Source organism: Penicillium daleae, assembly GCF_028827525.1.
Source record: "Penicillium daleae strain IBT 16125 chromosome Unknown utg000006l_segment0_segment0, whole genome shotgun sequence".
Taxonomy (NCBI): domain Eukaryota; kingdom Fungi; phylum Ascomycota; class Eurotiomycetes; order Eurotiales; family Aspergillaceae; genus Penicillium; species Penicillium daleae.
Genome location: NW_026623154.1, coordinates 844,842 through 867,614, shown reverse-complemented (window position 1 = coordinate 867,614; position 22,773 = coordinate 844,842). Strand labels below are relative to the sequence as shown.

General features: G+C 50.7%; 12 protein-coding genes across 12 annotated transcripts; 7 read left to right on the top strand and 5 right to left on the bottom strand.

The window, feature by feature from the left end:
- Window positions 1-116: 116 nt before the first annotated feature.
- On the top strand, window positions 117-636 carry N7458_006085 (DUF2423 domain-containing protein; the record flags this gene model as incomplete). The annotated part of the gene is made up of 3 exons (XM_056909467.1): window positions 117-300; window positions 368-412; window positions 488-636. 3 exons carry the CDS (start codon window positions 117-119, stop codon window positions 634-636), a joined length of 378 nt encoding a protein of 125 aa, XP_056765171.1.
- A 369-nt stretch (window positions 637-1,005) lies between these two features.
- N7458_006084 (GPI ethanolamine phosphate transferase 2) lies at window positions 1,006-3,190 on the top strand (the record flags this gene model as incomplete). The annotated part of the gene is made up of 4 exons (XM_056909466.1): window positions 1,006-1,202; window positions 1,399-1,687; window positions 1,775-1,902; window positions 1,963-3,190. 4 exons carry the CDS (start codon window positions 1,006-1,008, stop codon window positions 3,188-3,190), a joined length of 1,842 nt encoding a protein of 613 aa, XP_056765170.1.
- A 320-nt stretch (window positions 3,191-3,510) lies between these two features.
- N7458_006083 (GPI ethanolamine phosphate transferase 2) lies at window positions 3,511-4,026 on the top strand (the record flags this gene model as incomplete). Its single annotated transcript, XM_056909465.1, has 1 exon — window positions 3,511-4,026. The coding sequence occupies one exon, from the start codon at window positions 3,511-3,513 to the stop codon at window positions 4,024-4,026; it is 516 nt and encodes a 171-aa protein (XP_056765169.1).
- Window positions 4,027-4,113: 87 nt separating this feature from the next.
- N7458_006082 (uncharacterized protein) lies at window positions 4,114-4,754 on the bottom strand (the record flags this gene model as incomplete). Its single annotated transcript, XM_056909464.1, has 2 exons — window positions 4,114-4,456; window positions 4,546-4,754. The coding sequence occupies 2 exons, from the start codon at window positions 4,752-4,754 to the stop codon at window positions 4,114-4,116; spliced, it is 552 nt and encodes a 183-aa protein (XP_056765168.1).
- Window positions 4,755-5,411: 657 nt separating this feature from the next.
- On the bottom strand, window positions 5,412-8,331 carry N7458_006081 (putative meiosis protein MEI2; the record flags this gene model as incomplete). The annotated part of the gene is made up of 13 exons (XM_056909463.1): window positions 5,412-5,419; window positions 5,480-5,585; window positions 5,641-5,720; window positions 5,783-5,861; window positions 5,916-5,933; window positions 5,992-6,022; window positions 6,078-6,096; window positions 6,166-6,232; window positions 6,302-6,337; window positions 6,404-6,658; window positions 6,710-7,150; window positions 7,206-8,010; window positions 8,216-8,331. 13 exons carry the CDS (start codon window positions 8,329-8,331, stop codon window positions 5,412-5,414), a joined length of 2,061 nt encoding a protein of 686 aa, XP_056765167.1.
- A 1,252-nt stretch (window positions 8,332-9,583) lies between these two features.
- Window positions 9,584-12,411, top strand: N7458_006080 (Rab GTPase-binding exocyst subunit SEC15; the record flags this gene model as incomplete). Its single annotated transcript, XM_056909462.1, has 9 exons — window positions 9,584-9,652; window positions 9,713-10,705; window positions 10,786-10,917; window positions 10,986-11,087; window positions 11,142-11,251; window positions 11,310-11,445; window positions 11,506-11,955; window positions 12,026-12,276; window positions 12,333-12,411. Coding segments are annotated over 9 exons (2,322 nt in total), but the record flags the coding sequence as incomplete, so codon positions are not given.
- A 421-nt stretch (window positions 12,412-12,832) lies between these two features.
- On the bottom strand, window positions 12,833-13,985 carry hapE (CCAAT-binding factor complex subunit HapE; the record flags this gene model as incomplete). The annotated part of the gene is made up of 4 exons (XM_056909461.1): window positions 12,833-13,519; window positions 13,576-13,632; window positions 13,735-13,748; window positions 13,886-13,985. The coding sequence occupies 4 exons, from the start codon at window positions 13,983-13,985 to the stop codon at window positions 12,833-12,835; spliced, it is 858 nt and encodes a 285-aa protein (XP_056765165.1).
- Window positions 13,986-14,699: 714 nt separating this feature from the next.
- N7458_006078 (Fcf2 domain-containing protein) lies at window positions 14,700-15,658 on the top strand (the record flags this gene model as incomplete). Its single annotated transcript, XM_056909460.1, has 3 exons — window positions 14,700-14,836; window positions 14,892-15,048; window positions 15,272-15,658. The coding sequence occupies 3 exons, from the start codon at window positions 14,700-14,702 to the stop codon at window positions 15,656-15,658; spliced, it is 681 nt and encodes a 226-aa protein (XP_056765164.1).
- Window positions 15,659-15,779: 121 nt separating this feature from the next.
- N7458_006077 (purine-nucleoside phosphorylase) lies at window positions 15,780-17,110 on the bottom strand (the record flags this gene model as incomplete). Its single annotated transcript, XM_056909459.1, has 7 exons — window positions 15,780-15,824; window positions 15,878-16,157; window positions 16,214-16,416; window positions 16,473-16,537; window positions 16,604-16,683; window positions 16,755-16,833; window positions 16,909-17,110. The coding sequence occupies 7 exons, from the start codon at window positions 17,108-17,110 to the stop codon at window positions 15,780-15,782; spliced, it is 954 nt and encodes a 317-aa protein (XP_056765163.1).
- Window positions 17,111-17,681: 571 nt separating this feature from the next.
- N7458_006076 (mitochondrial 37S ribosomal protein uS10m) lies at window positions 17,682-18,736 on the top strand (the record flags this gene model as incomplete). The annotated part of the gene is made up of 5 exons (XM_056909458.1): window positions 17,682-17,732; window positions 17,796-17,908; window positions 17,985-18,029; window positions 18,096-18,520; window positions 18,582-18,736. 5 exons carry the CDS (start codon window positions 17,682-17,684, stop codon window positions 18,734-18,736), a joined length of 789 nt encoding a protein of 262 aa, XP_056765162.1.
- A 445-nt stretch (window positions 18,737-19,181) lies between these two features.
- N7458_006075 (tryptophan--tRNA ligase MSW1) lies at window positions 19,182-20,640 on the top strand (the record flags this gene model as incomplete). Its single annotated transcript, XM_056909457.1, has 4 exons — window positions 19,182-19,583; window positions 19,835-19,950; window positions 20,012-20,130; window positions 20,192-20,640. The coding sequence occupies 4 exons, from the start codon at window positions 19,182-19,184 to the stop codon at window positions 20,638-20,640; spliced, it is 1,086 nt and encodes a 361-aa protein (XP_056765161.1).
- A 1,820-nt stretch (window positions 20,641-22,460) lies between these two features.
- Window positions 22,461-22,664, bottom strand: N7458_006074 (uncharacterized protein; the record flags this gene model as incomplete). The annotated part of the gene is made up of 1 exon (XM_056909456.1): window positions 22,461-22,664. The coding sequence occupies one exon, from the start codon at window positions 22,662-22,664 to the stop codon at window positions 22,461-22,463; it is 204 nt and encodes a 67-aa protein (XP_056765160.1).
- Between the last annotated feature and the right edge of the window lie 109 nt (window positions 22,665-22,773).

The window sequence follows — 22,773 nt, the reverse complement described above, 5'->3', positions numbered from 1 at the left end:
GTTTCGAGCCGATGACCTTGTCGCAGTTCCCCCTCCAAAACACACTACACAACGGTTGTTACGGGCCCGGTGTTGATTAAAAAAATCCTTCTTAATATACGAGCAATCATATCACGATGGCCAAAAGTGTCCGTGCCAGCGTTTCCAAGCGCAACAGAGCCGCCCTCCGCAAGAATATCTTCGGCCCCATTGTCGATGCCCGCACTGAGCGACTGGCTGCAAAGCTGCAGGAAATCGCCTCGCAACCCAAGCCCGAGGCTTCAAAGAAGACCACCATGGACCTAGAGGCTGATGAGACTGGTATGTTTGCGTAGAGTGCTTGTTTCCTCCGGTGAACTTTTCTAACATGTTCGTCTTGTCCCTACAGCCGGTCAAAACGAAGATGCCGAGAAAGCCACTGCTGCCGACGAGGGTCAGTTCTCCCCCTTATGATACTCAATGCCCCTTGATATTGGTCTGATTGAGTGGCGATCTAATCGTGATACAGCCATGGATATCGACACCAAGTCCTCCAAGACCCGATCCCAGAAGTCCGGCCGCGTGCAGAAGCAGCATCGCAACCGCCGCACCCGCCCCTCCATCATGTTCCAGAAGCCTGGATCCAAGAACAAGAAGGGTGGCCCGAAGAAGAAATGAAGGGTGTCGGAGACAATGATATTTGACGATATTGCGGTGGGATGTGGGGATGCAGAATCATCCGCGGCGTTGGGAGTCCCTTGGGCATATATGTTTCTTTCTTGGTTACGACCCTAGTCAATTGCATCTGTAGATACACTACGACAGAAGTTTAACGCTCCAAATTGAGATTGTGTAGATGTAGCAGATCTGATCGAGGTAGATCCACTGGAATAAGCAACCAAAGAGGCTTTGTAGAATGCGGGCGAAGGCGGTGTGTGGTCGCGCATCGCTAACGCGACAACAACCAGACAGTTAATTCCATATCGCGATTCATCCAGTGTGGACCCTCTTCTACGGATCAAGTCGTGTCTGATGGGGGTGAGCATCATGCGTCTTTTTCGAGGCAGCTGGACTACGCTGCTGGCCAATATCTTGATCCCCGTGGGAATCCTCACCTTTTCCACTGGGTTCTTCCCCTATAAACCACTCCTTCCGGGCCTTGCGACATTTGACGAGGCCGATCAGGATGCCCCATCTGCAGTATTTGATAAAGTTGTATTTATGGTGGTAGATGCATTGCGCAGGTATGGATTTCATTAACCCGAATTGTCAAGTAAATCACCCGCTAATCCAGAATGCAGTGATTTTGTCTACTCGAACGAGTCTGGATTCTTGTTCACGCAAAGGTATGGGATCTCTTGCAAATCTGTCCAGATGATATCCAAGAAATGAGATAAGAGCTTTAATACTAAAAGAATTCTTTACTGACTTTGTTTTTAGTCTGATTCGAGCGGGTGTGGCTTTGCCCTTTACTGCTCATGCAAGCTCCCCGACAGTCACCATGCCTCGATTAAAGGCCATGACTACCGGCTCCGTTCCGTCATTCCTGGATGTGATCCTCAATATCGCCGAGTCAGACACCTCGTCGACTCTCGCTTTCCAGGACACCTGGCTAGCCCAATTGAAAGCTCGCGGAGATCAACTCGTCATGTACGGGGATGATACGTGGCTGAAATTATTCCCTGGCATGTTTGGCCGGGCCGATGGTACCACCAGCTTCTTTGTATCGGTCAGTGATCTTGAAAGGGACAATGTTCAATCCCATCGGAGGCCCTAGATGAGAATCAGCCGTCATTTCTAACCCTTTTTCATGCAGGACTTTGTGGAGGTGGACCAGAATGTAACCCGTCATGTTCCTACCGAGCTTGCGCAAAGTGACTGGTCAGCTATGGTCATGCATTACTTGGGTTTGGATCACATTGGCCACAAGGCAGGACCTAAAAGGTAATTGACTCATATTCTGTGTTGCTACTTCTAATCGACATGTTTGACATGATTTCACAGTTCGTACATGATACCCAAACAGCAAGAGATGGACTCAATAGTGAAGGAAGTCTATACCGCAATCGAGCAACAGCCCCACCTACAGTCTACTTTGTTCGTCCTTTGCGGCGATCATGGCATGAATGATGCCGGAAACCATGGTGGTGCATCGGCTGGAGAAACTTCCCCAGCCCTGCTTTTTCTCTCTCCTAAATTCGAGGCTTTGGGGGTTCGCCAAGAAAGCCCCGTTGAGGCCTTTGATGATCTCCAGTATTACCGCACGGTTGAGCAAGCAGATATTACACCGACGTTGGCAGGTCTTCTTGGGCTGCCAATCCCTCTCAACAGCTTGGGCATTTTTATTCCCGAGTTCCTGGACATGTGGGATTCCAGTAAGTCAATCCTGTATCTCGTTGAAATATTTCCCCTGCAATCATCCGAAGTACATCGGCTCACTCAGTCAATAGAGTCCCAGCGGCTTCAAATGTTATCCCGTAACGCTCGTCAACTCTTAAATACCATCCAAGCTACGTTCCCAGGCTTTACATTCAACCAAGAGGCCATTGCTGGAAGCTGTGCAACGGGAGCAGACTCTGGAATCGAAGGCGCCCAGTGTGCATGGTCTCAAGTCCTTCAGCTTTCGTCCGATGATATCTCAAATGATGATACCTTCTCCGCCCTGGAATCATCTCTGCTACGGTTCTCACGGATAGCGCAAGATATGATGAGCAGCACCGCCAGTAACTACAATATCTTCAGGCTTTGCCTAGGATTAGTGATCACTGGCGCTGCGGCAGTTCTCGTCTTTCCCACCACTTATTATGAATGTGCACGGTCGACGTACACTGGCGTGTTCCTCGCATTCATGATTCTTGGCTATGGGAGTATGATGTTCGCGAGCAGTTATGTGGAGGAAGAGCAACAATTCTGGTATTGGATTTGCTCCGGGTGGATGTTCTATCTGCACATGCGCTCGGAATCGTCGAGAACAGGCTCGTCAAGGACGACCAGTATGTTTTCTCTTCGCGGCCGTAAGTTGACTACGCTGGGACTCGCTGTGGCTCAACGAGTTCTTCGGCGTTGGAATCAGACTGGCCAAAAATTTGCAGCCGAGCCAGATATCGCGCGCACGTTCTTTCCGGCTCACCCCGCCATCTTTTGGGGTCTATTCATGATCACATATGCAGATGCGGGCTATCATCTTCTGCGAAGTCTTCCATCTGCTGCTGTGCTGAAGCTTGGAGGGTAGCCCTGACAGCCCTGACCTTCATGTTCAAGCTGAACTTCGTAGCAAACGACTCTCCCGAGCTCCTGGTAGGCTCCTTCTTATCAAAAACTTCAGAGAAGTGGCCGGAAAGTGTCTCTCTGGTTCTGCAGGCAAGGCTTATCTTCGGAGGGCTCATATTTTGTGCCGTTCTGGCGATCGTGGCCCAACATACGGTGAGCGTGAAGCGCAGTAAGCAGTCCTCTCTTCCTTGTAAATCCGTCCATTGATCCCATAAAAGAAAATATTGACGTGTGCCAACAGTCCCCAATACGCTCCTCCACGAGGCTCTTCATCTGTTCTTGATGACCCAATCTCGAGCCACCAACGTTCCTCTCTTCCTCGTATTCCGCATCGCTGCCATGATTCTGTCCTCGATGCGCCTCACAGGGATCGAAGTGACGATCACCACGTTGATCCTCCAGTACACAACATTCTTCGCATTTGGAGGCTCGAATGCGATCTCCTCAGTCGACCTTTCGAGTGCCTACAACGGAGTCGGCAGCTATAGTGTGGTGATGGTGGGAATTCTGACGTTCGTCAGTAACTGGGCAGGCCCAATCTGGTGGGTTTCTGCAGGCCATCTGCTTCGACCCCAACGAGGCTCGGAGGATCACAACGCGGCATCGCTGCTAACATTCCACATTGCCACCTCACTAATGTCCGTCATGGCAGCTTGTACTGCTTTGCGAACACATTTGTTCATTTGGACGGTGTTCTCGCCCAAATATTTGTACACGATGGCGTGGGCGACCGCCAACCATGTGGCAGTGAACCTGCTGGGTGGTGCTGGCCTCTCCTTTCTTCGATCTCGGAAATGATACATTCCAAGAATAGCGCAATAGACATCATCATATATGCCGAACTTAACCTGTAGAATGAGCAGATAGAGTGCCGCGCTACAGAGCCTAGAGTAGACCACTGAAGAGATCATCGATGGCGTTCTTCTTTCGCTTGGTCTTCTTCGACTTTTTGATGGCAGGGTCTTTGTCTGAGGTTGATTGCTCTGACTTCTTCCGCGACACCTGCGGTCTTGGCTCCAACGAAGGCACCGTGTCAATATCAGCGCGACTCACGCGTTCCCCGCGGTCCTCGGTGGGCGGAGCCGGCTGAAGTTTTTTCACCCGCGGTCGCTGCAGCGTCTCCTCCTCCAATCTTGTCCCCGTTGCCTTGGCAAAGCGGGACAGAGTCGCCATCAGCACGATTCCCAGTGTCGAGAACTGGTTCTCGGCGATGACAGTAGAGAATGCCCTGTTGCAATCGTCAGTCAGATTCTGCATCCACGTCCGTCGCCTGCGTCAAGTAACCCTCCCGCACGAGTAGAAAAGAGCGATACATACAAATAACACCTCGGAATCAAATGCGCAGAAAGATACTGCTTGTAAGAAGCGGGAATCGCGACACTCGCGTTCTGAGATCCTAAATCAATAGCAGTGCGCTTTAACCGCGCCAGCCACTTCCACCATTTTGCCCGCTGGTGCTGATTCTTGTTGCGATGTGATATCAAATGCAGCACGGCATGCACTGCCTGAATCTCCTGCGTATCCATGGGGCTCGAGGGGTCCGATGAGGAGCAAAGTCGAGCAGAAAATGGAGAAGTCCACAATTTTGCGGGTGGCTCCGCGGCGGAAGTTGCCAAGTCCGCCATCGATAAGGCGTTACTACTGCGGCCGAGGGCGAGCTAAAAAGTTAATATACCACTGTCCATGGATGCAACACCAGCATAACGCTCAAGCCGTGCATGATAGGTCAAAATAATAATGACTCGTAAAAAATACAAAGGACTAGATGCAAGTGAAGTTAAGATAACCGAAGAAAAGATCTGGGTCACGGCCAGATCATCTCAACAGGCAACCATAGCGACCGAAGCCACCATGAGTACCCAGAGATTGACCATGAAACCGGTCCCTGATCACTGGATTGAACAAAATAAAAAATGAAAGGAAAAGTATCAATAATGAGATCAAAAGATCCCAGAAACACAAAAGCAAAGAGATCTCCCACCCTTCCATCCTTCTCCACGCACCAAACTCCAACAGGGTTATGTTCTTTCCCTTAGCCACGGGGATGATGAGCCCGGGCTTTGGGCAGGTAGTCGTATGTCCGCCCTTTATTTGGCCTGGTCATCCTCCGCCGGGGCCGCTTGTTGAGCTGCAGAGGGTCGGCGGGGACCCCTGCGAGTGACATTGGGGGTAACATTACCCCGTTACATGCCTGTAAAGAGTAATCAGTGACAGGTTCACAAAGTCAGTATACAGGTCAAGGTTGACTGACCAGCGTCACCCTGGCTGCGCTGAACACCCATGGACAGGGTGTAGAAGTTGTTGACAGGAGGGAAGCTTGCCTCCGCCCCCTGCTTGGGTCCACGGGTGTGGAACAACTGGATTGAAGGTTAGTATCTGTTCTAGATAGAAGATGGAGAAGAGAATCGTTACCTTTGGCCGGTTGTCCGGCAAGTTGAGGATTATCGGGCTGTTCCGGAATCGCTCAACCAGGGTGCCGATTCCCTGGACATCTATCCAAGACGAATTGAGTCAATCATCGAAGAATACCATCAAGAATGGAGAAAATCCTTACCGGCGTAGGTGATTTCGGCGATTTTGTCGGTCCATCGCTCGAAACCAGGCCAGGTACGGCCAGCGCGGGCCCGCACGAACTGGAACCAGTGTCAGTATCAATGAGTCATTCAAGAATATATTCAAAAACTAACCGTGATGATGTCGGCGGGCTGAGAAAACTGTCAGTGAATGCTGGATATTGCCAAACGTATAAGAGGGCCAACTTACTTTCTCAAAATTGATGAACGCGTAGCCCACGCTACAAGGAGTGGTCAGTAGATGGCCCAAGACACCTTTCCGTCTCATCAACTTACTTCAGGTTTGCTCCGAAGTCTAGTAAGAGGTGAAATGAAATTAGTCAAAATGTATCATGAGAGATGAGGACGAAAAGAGATGGCTTACCCATTCGGAGATACAAATAATTGTAGCGCCCAGCGCTACTCTTGTCCAAGATGCCCTTGAGATCTCTCTAATAAAACAGTTAGATTTTTCCATGATGCAGCCAAAGAAGAAGAGGAGAGTGTGAACCAAGACCTACCCAGTGCATCTTGACGGGGATGTTTCGGCACATGACCTATTAACGAAAAGAAGGAATTAACTTTCAATTCTCCCTGTAAATTCTTCGTAAACGAGTACTTACCGCAGTTCGCTGGTCACGGCCGTACGAGATCTCGTTCAGGTCGATCTCGTTCTCGCGTTCGCGAGGAGATTTGGCAGGCTCCTCGCCTCTGGGCGTCAGTGGGGGACGGCGGCCAGGCTTGCCGCGGCTGGAGGGAGTCCTTGCGGCACGACGACCGGATTGTCGGGCCTTAACGCCAGCCTCATACTCATGACGGGCCCTGGTTGAAGTAGCAAAGTGGCCGCTGTCGCGAGCCATGACTTCAATGATTTGTCCCTGAACAGTGTATTTAGCATGCATTCCTCCATCATGCTTTCCAATACGTACCTCTGTGCGAACTCCATTGAGTGCCCTGATAGCGTTGACGGCTGAATTGAGATGGCGGTATCGAACTTCCAGGTCATAGGACCGAACCACGGCAGAATATTCCACGTTGCTGGATTCCATCAGATCGCAGGAATAAACAGGTCCAACCAACTCAAGGAATTGCCTCCCGAATAGTGTGACATTGGAAGCATTCACCACAGACTGGGGGCCACAGTAAAGTGTAGCAATGACCGTGTCATCAAGCTCTGTGGGCAGTGGGAATGCCAAATTGGTGGCGATATCGAATTCTTCCACCTCCATGTAATGAATCTCCCAGTCCAGTTTCATGTTTTTGAACTTTTCGTCCGCTTTGAGTGCATCATTGAGATCGCTGAATCCGATGTAGAATTGACCCTTGGTGTTCAGCTCCGAGAAGAAAGGACCAATGGTCGTTTCGTAGTCCTGAACCCATGATTAGATATCATCAATCATCGAAAATAAACCAGACGAAACATACCTTGAACTCCCTCAGCACAGCGAAAGCTTCGAGGTCAGTATCAACGTTTGTCACTTTGAAGCGGCGAGGAGGGCTGTATTTGAAAGATCCGAGTGGAGGGAATTGGGGAACCTCCTGGTAGATCTGAGAACCAGGGTCTCCGTGAGCGTGACCAGGCTCTGTAGGCACAGGATGAGCAGGATTAAATTGAATCCGGCGAGGGTGAGGAAGACCGGGTGGAGGGAACCGAGCGCCGCCATACCGAACGGCGTGAGCATAAGAATAACCAAGTCCAGGTGGGGCAAAAGTCGGACCAGGACGGTTCAAACTGGCGATCTGTTGAATATCCAGATCACTCCGTCCATGATGTGCAGCAGCGGGAGATGGCTGGTGCTGCGAAATGTTACCATGGCCGGTGTATGGTACAACGGCGCAAAGGTTAGGGTCGGCTGAAGCTGGAGCTTGCTGCTTCAAAGGGGCCTCAAGAGCTGCTGGAGCGGCCTGTGACGAGTTACCATGGCCAGTGGCTTGCTCAAGGATGAAAGGAAAGTCTTTGCAAAGCTCCAGGTGCATCGAATCGGCGATAGTAAGCGGTTCCCCGAGGCCAGATGGGATACCACGGCCCCACGACTGCTCCGTAGTGTAAGGATTAGGCTCATCCGCAGCACGAGCCATCGCCGGTGAGTAGACCTCCGTAGTAACAGGTGGTCCAAATTCCTTCTCGCACGTGGCCCACAAATCCTTGGGAATAACCTGTTCGGCGTAGTTGGGTTTACGCTGGGCCGAAAGAGGAACAGCCGGAAGAGCACACCAGTTTGGATCGTAGCTATAATTCATTTAGCCCTGTCGTCGCAAGAAGGATAATCCAAGAAGAAATAAAGGCAATCCGATGGTGGAACGTTGTATTCACATAGAACGCATGTATTGAACATGCACCATGTGTCACAATAACGGTTGAAGCACTTGGTAGACATGTTCAAGTGCCATAACATCCCATAAGGATTGTGATAGGATAGAGTCAGAGAACTTACCGAGAGAACTGTTGGGTGAACCAAGCAGGAGGGTAGGGCTTTTCCGGGGGAATTGAGGATCCCCCGGGGCCCAGTCCCGGAATATCGGGCATGCCCTTTGGATGATGGTCACTCATGATGAAATTGAGACGTTAGATCAAGAGCGGAATTCCTAAATCAAGTCGTTAGATGATGAACTGGCATGATATTCACGGAGATCTGGGGCAGTGAAGATGGCACCATCTTAACGAACTCTCGGGGCGTCTTTCACCAAACTCGGTGGACTCAAGGTCAACCGGCGAGGGTAGACAAAAAGCGCTTGATGAGGAGGGACTTTGTCGGGGACTTGACGAATGAACAAAGCATAACTTACGTGGGCTCGAAGAAATCTTGACCGTCAGGCAGTTGTTGGTTCGACTGTTTTGTTAACCGGGGAACACGACAACGACGCAGCGGGCGAGATAAAGCAGTCGAATGATTTGGTTCGCAAGAAATATGGGACAGGAAGGGGTTTAGAAGGTAGAAGGATAAAGCGAAAGAGGAGTTGAAGAAGGAGAAAAGGGATTGAGGACTGGGGATAGAGGAAATATTTATAGGAAGCTATGAGTCGCGCCGTTTCTGAGTATGAGTCGCCGATAAAATCCTACAAGGCAGCGATGTCACTTAGGATGAGTCGCGTATGAGTCGCCATACTCTAACAAAACTCTTGAAGGCAACGATACTCTCGGGACCCGCGTTACAGACGTTCAAGGGAGATCATTCGCTGACCAAATGTAGGACCCAAACGTTGCCCTCGACGATGCGATCTCCAAGGTCCATGATTGGCTTAAGAACCGCTCGTTGCCTGGGTATCCTGACATGCCACCAAGTTTGCCGCCGACGAGCTTATTCCTAACATCAACGATGCGAGATTCAAGACGGCTGACTGGGTCAATGAGCGCGGGATTGATACTGTGGGCTTGCTGCTGCCTATAGACAAAATAGCGCGGAAGAAATGATTGAAGGGGATTGTTGCAGTTTGAAATCTAGGAGTAATTCGCGGTGGATCAATATTCACGAACATCAAAGTCCTGGAAATGACACCCGGCAGGGTAGTGCATTGTCCAAAGAGGCGGAATGCTACAGGGTGTGCCTGCAATGGGGCAGAGATCTTTACAAGTGCCCTTCTGTGTGGATACAATGACAAGAACAGTTCCCGTTGATGATTTCTGTGTGATTTCGTATGATTGAAAAGCCCCGGGCAAGTCTCCAGCTTGGGCTTCATTTTATACTTCGGAAATTAATTAGTCCGGGGTACTAGTCCAAAAATGGCAAGGGGCTTTCGTCTGATGGGAGGAGCTGATAAGCGCCAGATAGTGACCCCAACGTCTGCCCACAAGTGTATGCAGCACAAGCGACAAAAGCATTGGGCCTGGAGGAAAAATGGCCTTGTCTAATGGCACGGGTGTATTGAATCAAGTCAGAATCTATATGCTTCTAAAAGGGCTGGGAGTCCTGCTAACCAAATAATGCTTATAGATCATCATCTCGCCTTCCGACGCAGACTACCTGGAGCAGCTCATCCCCTCTATTCGAGAGTACAGCGTCGGCAATCGGACCCCTCAGCTTCTGCAGTCTTTATCACGATTTGCAAGTGACAAGGAGGCTGAAATTGAGAGCATCTGCAACACTAACCACCAAGACTTCGTCTCCTCGGTCAATTCGCTCCTACGCATCCGAGAAGGCACCGTTACCCTCACCGCCGAGATTCTGGATCTCAACCAGTCCATCCAAACGAGTACAGAGCGTCTTGCAGAACAAAAGAAGGCCTTGGTGGAGTCTCGGAGCCATCGACAGAATATTGACGAAACATCACGCGCCATACAAGATTGTCTGGAGGTTCTGCGATTGGCAAATCAGGTCCACGACCTGCTAGCCAAGAAGAACCATTATGCAGCCTTGCGTGCACTGGAGGAGTTACAAAATGTCCATCTAAAAGGGGTAACGCAATACAAAATTGCGGAGATGATTCAACGTTCGGTGCCTGCAACCCAACGGGCCATCGCGGAAGCCGTCATGTCGGATTTGAACACCTGGCTGTATCGGATTCGAGAAATGTCGCCGTTTCTCGGAGAGCTAGCTCTGTTTCACACAGATCAGCGAAAGTCCAGGCTAAAACAACGCGCGGAAAAGGTTCCGTACCTTGAAAATTTCAACCTGAACTCTGCCATTGAGCTCGTGGCGGACGAAGATGAAGAGTACGATCTACTACAGAACGACGATCTTCAGGTACCATTTGCACCTTTATTCGAGTGTCTGCACATCCATCAGTCCTTGGGGCAGATGGACAAGTTCAGGATTGAGTACGCAAACACGCGGCGTCGACAAAAAGACCTTTTGCTTCCGGCTTCCGTCACGCTCGTCGATGAGGATGGCGCCAGTCTTCATAATATGTTGGAAGAAATGGCCGGATTTGCAATTGTTGAGCGCGCGACGATGAAACGCGTGCCAGACTTGAGATCTTCCATTGACGTATGTGGTTACCTTCCCCACAATATTTCTCCTCGATCGCTCGACTTTGCCCAGGATGGGCTTGCTGACGTGTATGATAGATTGACGAACTGTGGGATTCATCATGCCAGGCCGCGGTTGGCTTGATATCGAAGGCACTACACGAAGTAGACAACGCAGAGAGCATTTTGAAAACAAAAAATTTGATTGCGCTCTTCATGCAGACAATGAACGTAAGCGGATCCTTTTCCCTCTCGAGTCGATTCAGACAGCGAGGCTGATCGGCTACATATCAAAACAGACGTGGGGCTTTTCCACCAGAGTCTTCGACGACTTCCTACTGAAGCTGTTTGAAAAATACGCGGAGCTACTTAAGAGGCGGTTCAGCGATGATTTCCAAGAGGTACGCGGGGTTTCTCGAATTATGAACAAGACCTTTCGGTACTAACGCGCCTAGATCGTATCAACGGATGACTACATGCCCATGCCCATCCAGACTTTGGAAGAGTACGATAAGGTGCTCAACGTGAGCTGGTACAGTCCTGAAAAGCCACGGGATGAACAAGTGTATGATGTTCCCTGATCCACCTCCGCATGACCGTTAACGAACTAAATCATGGAGCAGTTTCCCTTGTATCCTACCATTCTCAAGAATGTATCCCTTGTGTTGCATCGACATTCGAAATTTCTTGAACCAGTTCTACTTCTTCGCGAATGACGACTTTTCTCATCCGAATGTGATTGATGATACCTTAAAGGACGTAAGTGGCTGCTATCCAGAGAACAGAATTTAATACGGATTCCTAACATCACGAAATTAGGCGTTGGATGACCTTCTCTCTCGAAAGGTCTGCGACACTCTGGTGGAGCGTCTTTCCTCGCAGTATCTTGGGCAAATTGTTCAGATTTTGATCAATTTGGAACACTTTGAACTGGCCTGTCATGAACTGGAACTCCTCCTGGCGGCTGCGAGATCTCAAAACTCGACAGGTACCTCCATCGCACTCAGGGCCACCGAGAAGTTTAGAAGCAACAAAAAGGCTGCAGAAAAGCGAATCTTCGAGGTTGTCAACTCCAAAATTGATGATCTCATCGAAACTGCAGAATACGAATGGATGGCACCCAACCCTCCCAGCGAGCCCAGCAATTACATGCAGACCCTAACACGATTCCTGTCCAACATTATGAACTCAACCTTGCTCGGGCTGCCCACGGAAATCAAAGAGCTGATCTACTTTGACGCGCTCAGTCATGCCGCAAACATGATCTTGGTAAAGCCTCCCTTCCCTGTTCATACCCCCACATTTTACCAGATACCAGTTTGACTGACTGCCTTCTAAGGCCCAACCTCTCGCACCCGAAGTCAGATCCATCAATCCTAATGGTGTCACCGCACTTGCCAAGGATGTCGAGTACCTTACACACTTCGTGGATAGTCTGAACGTTCCTATCCTACGTGAGAACCTCGACGAGCTACAACAAACGGTGCAGTTGATGCAAGCCGAGAATGCGGATGAATTCTACGACATCTCAACCAGGAATAAGAAGTATGGGCGGGTCGATGCCATGCAGGGGCCTATTTTGCTTGAGAAGTACGTTTCTTTTCAACCCATTGACTAGAAATAATCTGCTGATCGCTACCTCCCAGGTTGACTCGAACGGTACAAGTGCCGACCAAGGTGGACAAATTCGTGAATCTTTCCTCCCGATTCAAGAAATCCTCATAACTTGGGAGGCACTCATCTGCTTGTTGTGAGGATTTTGTGGTGTGCCGAGAATGCCTCGCGTATGGATTTCTAGGCGTAGATTTAGCAAAGCTTAGTCAAGCACGAAGCAACCTAAATTTAATCGTATCCGATTCCAAAGAAAGAAATAATGAATAATATCAACTCCAGTTGCGATTCTGGACCGAACCACATCCTCTTTCCCGGTTCCAACTACAGGTATCAGATTTGCCTTAATCTGGCAGGACATAGAAGAACAAAACAAGATGTCCATTGGACAGAGGAGGAAAGGGCAACACATGGAAAAAAAATCACAGACAACCAAGAAAAACACAGTATTCGCCGGAGAAGACACACGCATAGCTCTCGAGTCAAAATATTGGAAGACCAAATGTGCTCGATTTTAGTGGCTCACTGAACGACATTAGTTCCTCGCTCGGGTCAGGAAGGCGGGAGGGGCTTGGAAAAAGGGGATACGAACCTGCTGAGGGGGCATATGAGGGTAACCATACATTCCTTCGAACATCTGAGGCTGTGGCTGACCGTACGCAGCCGTTGGGTCCTGCTGAACTGCACCAGGGTACATGGCCTGTTGTTGACGATACTCCTGCTCTTGCGACATACCATGTTGACCCAGAGAACCGTAGTCTGCCGGGCCCATGTGCGGTTGAACGCCATGTTGGGCAGCGGCCATCTGACCCGGAGCCGCAGCAGGACCCGGGGCCGTGGCACCTGCCTGGCTAGAGCGCTTAGCATGCGAGGTAGCCTCCTCACGAGGAACAATGTCAATCAGGAAGTCGAACATGTCGGACTTAGAGAGGGCGGCGGCGATGTCGGATCGTTGGAGAGTACGGCGCTTGTTGTCTTCGGCGTGAATCCAGGCACGCATCGTCAGCTCAGTGATGAAGATGTCACAGCCCTTGGCAAACAGGATGGGGGCTTCGGCGGAAATCATTTTGACTTCGGGATCGGCCTTCATCACCTTCTTGATTCGAGCAAGGGGCAACTGGTGGATTTTGTAGTCGTGATTGTCTGTCTCCAGGTGGTTGATGACATGCTGCCAGTAAGTTGTCAAGATATCGCGAGCTGTACCCTGCAGACCTTGGTTCACCTGGACTCTGTGTTAGTGAGGGTCATGGTACCCAATGGCTCAAGCGAGCGACTCACATTGGCCCAGGTTCCGGTATACAGCTCAGCGACAGGAGCGTATCCTTGCGCAGAGAGCTAAATCATATTCAAAATCCAGTCAGCTTCGAGATTTCCCAGGGTCTTGCATCGATCGATCGCCAGAGGACTCGGATCGGGGCGGGCTGGGTAAAGGCATACCGCTGCGCTGGCACCTGGAACGAATAGTCAGCATGTAATCAAAGTACAGACGCGACAATGATAATAGCAGCATCGCATGCTCTCATGGGGAATTGGGCTCCAATCCGAAGCTATGCGATCACCGCCTCTAACTCTCCGGGAGGCTCAGTACCGTAGTGTCCGCCATTCCTGATATCATAGACAGGCTGTTGTTGCTGCTGCTGCTGCTGTCGGCCTTGCTGTTGGCCACTACCTTGAGGCGCCGGCTCCATGATGATACAATCGCGTTGCGCGCACGAGGACGATAGGCGGAAACGTAATCGGGCAGGTCTCGGGAGAGCTTTGGTGTGTTCCGCGAATGCGACGCGACGGGCGACGAGCTTGACGGAGTATACAGGAATTCGCGAAAGCGTCCGGAGCTGATGGTGCAAGTATGCTTGAATCAGCGATAGAGGTAGCGCGTTTTCCTAGAGTTGTTGGAGAGAGCGCGTCGGGATGGTGCCAAGCGTGTGAGGTGTTGCTCTTTCAGCTGTCTGACGTTCCTGGACAAGCCCCCGCTCCCAAGTTGCGCCCGTGTCGGCCCAAGTTCGAGTTCGAGTGCTGGACGGAGGATGCAGGTACAGTACTACACACTTTCTACGTACAGTTGAGCTCCTAGAGGAGAGTCTAATATTTCAAGGTTTTCACGTTCAATTGATTAATATTTGTCCATTAATAGGACATCGCTATCTTGTGAGGTCCTCCAGAAGTGCGGGACAAGTACCGGTACCTTTTGTCTGCCGGGTTCCTCTCAGTCAGGAAAGTATCTGTGACCTCTGCAATCACATGACCAGGTCTTCCCGAAAGAGAATTCTGGTAAAAGTTTGTCCGCGCCGACGGAGCATCAACAGAAAAAAAAAATTCCTATAAAGCCCACTTACCTCCAGCTCTTCTTCATTCTCCGAGACCTTCAACCCTGACTCGCAGGGATGGGTGACACAATTACAATGGGGTCTAGTGTTCCATCTCAAGAGGAGGTGGAGCTCACTGATGACCAGATTCAACAATTGTTGCTGGAAGCAGAGAACCGACTGCGTGGTTCGGATACCCAAATCGCCCCGGCCGACGATGTCGCTTCCTTGAGGTACGCTGTCCATGCAACCGATTAGCTAGAGGCAACTTGACTCATGTCTTTCTAGAATTCCCAAGCTGTCTACCAGCTCTACTCTGGCGCCCTACATGCGTCCGGATGCGGAGGACATTGCTACCGTTGATTCGGCCCAGCTCATCGATCCCAAGCAAAAGAAGCTGTCCAACTCCCTTCGGTCTATTGAGACCAAGTCTGCTACAAAGAAGGTTAGTGTATACCTTTGCTGTCCTATATTGCTTTCATTTCCTTTTTTCGTTGCTATGAGGAAAATTTTCCCAACGCCTAAGCGCTTGATGCGGCGTCCTCAGTCCGTCTTGGGCTGTGCTGCACTAGTGAGAGCCTTCATTTTCATAGTTACTCTGAGCATACACACAATCATCTTTTTGATTTTCAGAAACGACTCTGTGACGATCTTCATTCGCTAACTAGTCGACTCTGCAGGACAAAGCTACCGCTGGACCCGATTGGTTCAACCTCCCCAAGACCGAATTGACTCCCGAGCTCAAGAGAGATCTGCAGCTCATCCGGATGCGTTCGGTGCTGGATTCTAAGAGACATTACAAGAAGGAGAATGGCAAGGCCAAGATCCCCGAATTCTCGCAGGTTGGCACCATCATCCAGGGCCCTACCGAGTTCTTCAGTGGTCGTATTGCCAAGAAGGACCGCAAGAAGAACTTTGTCGAGGAGGCCTTGGCACTGGAGCGGGAGAACCGGCGCTTCGAGAGCAAGTACCGCGAAATCCAAACCACCAAGACCAGTGGAAAGAAGGCTTTCTACAAGAGTTTGCAAGCCAAGAGAAATCGGAAGATCAGATGAGATTAGCACGACCGCTCTACTGGCCGTTTTACTCTATGCATGGTCTGCTAGTGTCTATTCTCCAGCCGCTATACACACTGGGCGGCATTCGCGTGGCCTTGAAGTTCGAGACCACTACCATCTATGCCTGCCCAAAGACATTCACAAGACTTTGCAATACCAATTTCTGCAATCGTCAGTCATGGATCTGCTGATACGCGTGGGGACAAGATATCTCACCTGCATGTCCAATGCCGCATTGCGGCCAGCCTCCAAGACTTCCTCGTGTCCTGCCTTGCCCTCTTCGATGATGGCATTCAGCTCACCGGCGTCCTTTCCTTGGAGCAATTGCTCATCGCCACGGGGCACAGGTGCCAGCACTGCGTTGTTGGTCACCAGACTGAACGCCAAAACGCGAAGCCCACAGTGCCTCGCCACCACGATCTCTGGCACTGTGGACATGCCTACCACATCGGCACCGAGCATACGCAGCATGCGGCTCTCCGCTCTCGTTTCATAGCTTTGGCCGGTCAGTGAGATGGTAGTGGATGGATGCACAGTAAGAGAAATACTTACGTGGGTCCTCCAACAAAGGCATATACTCCCTCGTGCAGCTTCCTTGTGCTCTGGGCACTGATTACTTGCTTCCACGCTTGATGTACCTGACGACGAAGGTCCAGGTCATATGCGTCGGAAAGAGGTGGGAAACGGACTCCAAACTCTTCGTCGTTGGGTCCTCGGAGGGGATGAACTCCCGCTAGACCGGCGAGGAAGATGTGCTAGAGTCACTGTTAGCCATTTAGTTCAGATAGAATGGGGTTGAAAGCAGTCTTGCATCATTCAGCATGACAATATCGCCCACGCAATAGTCAGAATTCAGGCCACCAGCCGCATTCGTCACTGTCCATCATGATCATTAGTCCCATTCAGTCGTAGATACTTGGTAGAACTTTGTTGTGGACTTACACACGACTGTATCAACTCCCAGTTGCTTGAAGACTCGGATCGGGAAGGTCACTTGGTCCATAGAATGGCCCTCGTAGTAACTATCCATGCTTGAATTAGCCGACACCTTTTCCCATATCTCTCCCAGACACTCCTCATAGGATTCACTGACTGGGCACGGCCAACCATCAAGACAGCGGGAATCTTCTGGCCCAGCAGACCAAACACCAACTTCCCAGCATGTCCCGCAACTGCACCAGTTAGCTAATCTTGCTCTCCATCAACTCCTCCATTGATCATCTTCCATGTGCAAAGGGAGTACTCACCTGTCGGACGAGGGAAATGCGGAATTGACGCGTAATCATATTCCGCTCGACCTTCAGCATGGACTGTATCGGCCAGTCCTCCCAGGCCGGAGCCACATACAATAGCCACTTTCGGCGACTGCAGGCCCTCTGGCAGACGACTTCTTAGAAAAGCCACAGCCTCGTTGGCTCGATCAAAAGCGGAGATATCTGCTTGAGCCATGATTTCCGATCTTCTCTGACTGATATGTCTATGGAAAGAAAGGAAAAAATTGATGGCGAGGGAGAGGTGGGGGTGGGCTCTTCTGATGTTGCGGAGTTGGTGTGCGGTTTCATTGGCCCACCGTTGGAGACCCGATGTTACCCTTTGGCAGTTGGAAGTCTACTGATTGAAGTGTTTACTGGGTGTTTGTTTGGTAGGAATCTACTGTGTGTAATATAAAGTGCTCGTCAAACCAGTATATCCACCCTTTGCTCGGGTTTGTTCGACTATGAACGGTCTGCTCGGACTTTGTTGCTCGCATGTTGGTCACTATATATTACGACCAGACAGGATCCTATTTGGAACACCACCTACATCATGATATAAGAAATAGCCACAATAACCCAGTCAATTCACAGCTGACACATGCCATAACCCCAGAGAAACCATACAACCCCAAAAAACCGAGCCTTGGGTGATGCTCGTAGTAGCCGTGGATGATCGGGATGGTCGACAGTGAAGGCGGTCAGTCCGCATCACCTCCAACTCCGAAAAAAAACCCGCACCAAACAGACTGCAACCACCAGCGACCATGTTTCCCAGCACAACACGCTCCTTGATTGGGGCTAGCAAGCGTCTGTGGGTAGGTTGAGCACTGTTAATTGCTATCAGGGTATTGGATCTAAGTTAATCGACTCGACAACAGGCGCCTATCCCCATTCGCTCACTATCAACCTCGAGCCAGTCCAGTGCGCCATCCAGCGAGAAGGCGGCCACAACTCCCCAGGCCAAGCCTGAAACAACTGCCACACCCGTCGCGTAAGGACTCATGAACTACCGGAAGACTACAAGTGCTTGGAGCAGAACGGCTGATGGAATTGGCTTCATGCTACAGTCCCCCGACCGCGGAACAACCCTCCGAATTGCCCGTCAAAGAATGGTCAGTCAATCGCATCGTCTCTACCCCCATAAAACCGAAGAGTGCAGTAGCTCATTGTTATTCCAGGTCCGACCGGTTAGGAGCTTTCGGTGAACACGCCCGACTTCCCCGAAGTGTCCAGGCACTCTATCTGCGTCCCCTGCGGAGGAAGGCGGAACACGGCCTCCCCGTATGCGACCTCCAGCTGCGATCCTACAGCGTCCAGAACCTGGAGTTCTTCGCCGACTTCGCCATCCGTGCCGCCTACTACCTCAACCTCCCCGTCTCCGGCCCTGTGCCCCTCCCCCGTATCACCGAGCGCTGGACCGTGACCCGCAGTAACTTCGTACACAAGAAGAGCAAGGAGAACTTTGAGCGGATCACCCTCCGCCGCCTGATTCAGATCAAGGATGGTAACCCGCAAGCCGTTGAGGCATGGCTGGCCTTCCTTCGGAAACATGCATTCTATGGAGTCGGCATGAAGGCCAACGTCTGGGAGAATGAGAGCTTGGGTATGATGACCCTTGAATTGTCAACCTATACTGGAATCTCAGGACTAATTCATGGAAATAGATGCTGGCAAGGCACTGGATGCCTCCCTCCCCGAGGTCCAAAAGACAGTGGGCCCACACCTCGCACGTTTCGGACAACGACAGGACAGCTCTGTCAAAGAGACCATCTTCGATTCGCTGGACAGCGAGCGATTTGCGGAGCCCAAGAACCTGTAAATTGGGTAGAGGGGTTTGGTTTGTTGCTTGAGCTTTGCATAATTCGTGTGTGTTTTATTTGGGGAAACACCAGGGCGTCATGTAGTTTTATCTCGTCATTACCTTTGGCCTTTGGTGGCTCTGGCCAGGCCCGTCTGTATTCTACTTTTGATCATTGCCGTCTCCCAATGAAGAACTGGAGTCTGCTTTTTGTGGTGTCTTTCACCGAATTGGTCAGTCTGTGTAAACGTTGAAATTCAATTATTTCCAAAAGCTTAGAACGATCACCAAATAAGCTGAAATGCCAGATTGGCACTGAGCAGTTGACCAGACCGACATGAGGAACTCGAAGACGGTCACGTGATAATTGGATGTTTTGCGGCGCGGAGGCACGGAAGTCCACGAAGGATTGTGCTTGACTCAATCATCCTATTTGCTCTGCAAAGCATACATAAGTTCATCGGCAATGAGTGCCAAAGTTTACCATCAGGGAAGCACATCCCTGAGATCGGTGGGCGGGCGCATCAGCCGCATTCGCCCGAGCACCTCGATTCGGCCATCCTTATGGCATCGATCAAATAGTACGAGCACAAAGGCACCACCATCTCAAGAGCCCATCATCTTTTCTGGTATCCAACCAACTGGAGTGCCACATCTCGGTAACTATCTAGGAGCCCTGCGGGAATGGGTGAAGCTACAGGATGAAGCGAAACCAGGAACGAAGCTGTTATTCTCCATCGTGGATCTACACGCATTGACAGTACCGCAAGATGCTGCGCAATTGAGGCAATGGAGGAGAGAGGCATTTGCTACGCTACTTGCTGTGGGATTGGACCCAAAGCGCTCCACGGTCTTTTATCAATCTCAGGTGCGTGGTTGCCGGGGTGTTTCGTCATGCTGGACGTGGGAGGTACAGAGGATTGAATGATTCAATGGGAGCTCTGACGGAATACATTGCAGGTTCCAGCACATGCAGAATTGATGTGGATTCTGAGTACAGTTGCTTCGATGGGTTATCTATCACGAATGACCCAATGGAAGGTTAGTGTCTCATTCCCCGGAGAAAGTATTGGCATGGCTAGAGATGCTTGGAGTGGCCCGTTGACCGATACAATGTAGAGCAAGCTCCAGTTGCCAGAGGACACGACTTTAGAGCAAGCAGAAGCTCGAGCACAGCTGCGGCTCGGTCTGTTCTCTTACCCAGTGCTCCAAGCCGCCGATATCCTCGTCCATAGGTGGGATTCCCCGTCCATTGTGGAAAGACAGAGAATATCGCGAACTAAAATTTGATAACAGGGCAACACATGTCCCCGTTGGCGAGGATCAGAGGCAGCATTTGGAGTTTTCGAGGTATACAGCTAACAGCTTCAACCACCTGTACGGGCCAATCTTCCCGATCCCAGAGGCCCATATCTGTGAGAGCTTCCCTTTTTACCATTACAATAGCAAGAATTGCCCCGTCTAACAAAATACAAGCCCCCGCCAAACGAGTCATGTCCCTCAAAGAACCCACATCAAAAATGTCCAAATCCCACGCAGACGAAAAGTCCCGAATCATCCTCACCGACCCACCTTCCGTCATCCAAAAGAAGATCAAGGTCGCCCTAACCGACTCCCAACCCAACATCACATACGACCCAGTCCAACGACCCGGCGTCTCAAATCTGATCGAAATCCTGAGCCATTTCGAAGGACAGACATGCCCAGAAATTGCCGCCGAATTCGACGGCGCCAGCCTGCGCGCACTGAAAGAACACGTGGCCAGCCGAATCACCCACCACCTGACAGAGATCCGAGAACGGTACGTCTCTATCATGGATGATAAGACTGGGTACCTGGACTCGATTGCGCAGCAGGGCGCAGCAGCAGCGCAGGCCAATGCCAACGTGACTATGCGGAAGGTTCGGGATGCGATGGGATTGTAAATTTGAGAACTGAGACAGTCTCGTTTTCGCGTCCACTTCTCTCGTTTTCGCGTCCACTCGTCTCGTTTTCGGGTCCACTCGAACTATACTGTACTAACATTACTTTTCTGTGGTGGTCAGCCAAGACGAGTTGTTTCTTCTTTAGGCAACTTTGGCAGGCCGTATGTATTATATAATCGGATCTAGAGTCCAAGAACAGTAGAAAATCGCATCTTTAACCAGTCCACTCTCTCCTGATACTATACTGGTCTTACGTCATGGTGCCGATACGTCGGGAGTAGCCGGTGATGAACATGGCTTCCGGCGTCCCGAAGCGCATAAATTTGGGCCTATGCTCAATATTTCAATATTTCGGGGATGAACGAGACCAATATGGAACGCACTAGGGACTTTGTGCCTGCTTGGCAGACTAAGCCTTATAAATGTGGGGAGATGGCGGCGTTTCCCAGCCTCATGAAATATGATGTTTTCCAAGGTTGATTATACGCTTAACCTCAAAGAAGTCTCCAGCAAAACGCAGTGTACAGGAGAAGCTACATTGTTTGGGATATAGTAGAAAGAGGTACAGAGTGCAGAGTCGTTATTTGATTTGCCACGACTGGATATTTCATCTCGACCGTTCCAACCTTGGAAGGACCTTGGGGTAGACCCAAGATCCGCCAGTCGCTCGTTTGGTTAGTGGTTATGTAGCCGCCTGGTCCGTGGCTGTGCAGGCTTACTTGCCGCCGTGGCTATGCATCAACGAAACTGAACCTCAAGTAGGTAGTAATTCATGAGGTTCAGAAGGGCTATTATTAGTGGAGACTATGAACGGTGAGGATCATTGTGAATAATTGTATGGATGTGATCCACCTGCCATATCCAGTATGTAAGGACGTCCGGAGGGGTATAAGTGGGTATGCCTCAGTATGGAGTTTGTTAGGACTCTACAGTGTATATGCAGAGTGATATTCGATATGTAATGGCCCGCGCCACTTACACTGTAATCGAATGTATTCAGTGTTCATACAGTTAGCCTGCTTTGCTCTACGAAGGCCGGTTCGTCCACATACAAATTGTCGAAACAGATCCTCTCCAAGTCGAGATGATACGAGACATAGTTTAGAGATCGGCAGGACCAACGCAAAACCTCCGGCCCACGTGGTGAAGTCTGATAGTAGTAACTTTACAATCATGACATGAATAATCACTCAAATCCCGTCCGACTTCAGAATGAAGCGTAACGATGTCTGGATAAAGCAAAAAGCAATCGCGTCTTGGCTCTGCTAGTCACCAGACTAAACCGGAAACGGGCTGGCGGCGGTGGAGCGCCATCCTTCCGCGTCATCAGCAACTCCTCCGACCCCAACCACGTACGTTGCATACGTACGCCAGATGAGTTTGGCGTTGCTCCAGGTCCGTCAAGTTCTCTGGGGGACTGGCTCAGCGTGATAATGATGGTGAGAAAGTCGGTGTATGTGTGTATGATGCGCGGTCTCATGGAGTGTAGTCTGCACTCTGTACAATGGACTAACCTCCATACTCCTTTCTGCAGACGCCCATCACGCTGATGACGACAGCTCAACCTGGTGGGGCCCCTTTCTGGTTCCCTCTCCGGCGCCTTACCCGAGGTGTTGCACGTCGTCTCCACGGTCCTTTTTCAGCGCTTAGGAGAGACAGAGGAAAAGTCAATGGTCCACTTGTGGACTGCTGACTGGCCGTTGGGAACAAATGAACCTGTCAAATCTACCCGGCTGGCCCGAGGTGCGCCAAAGCCGCCCAGCGAAGAATAGTCCAGTCAACCAAGTTTGCTGTCTGGGGCTTGAGAGTGCATACGACATCTATCGCCTCTCCGGCACAGCCGCCGCATCGATGTCTGCGACCTTCTTAGACTGCATCTTTCCCGTCTTCTCTTCTTCTGACTCTTCTTCTTCCCCGGCTTTCACCCTCACCGTCCCACCTGAGAACCCTCCCCATCTCCCCTCAAACAGACCTCGATCGCATCTCCACATTCCCGCGATCTCGAATTTCCATTTCCGGCGCATTATTCGGGAAACGGCAGTGGTGAGGATCGCGTCGATCAGCAAAAAAAAGTGGAAAGGCGGCTTGCCGATCCCATACATTCCTACGGGGAGACTCGGTCTATCTCGGTGG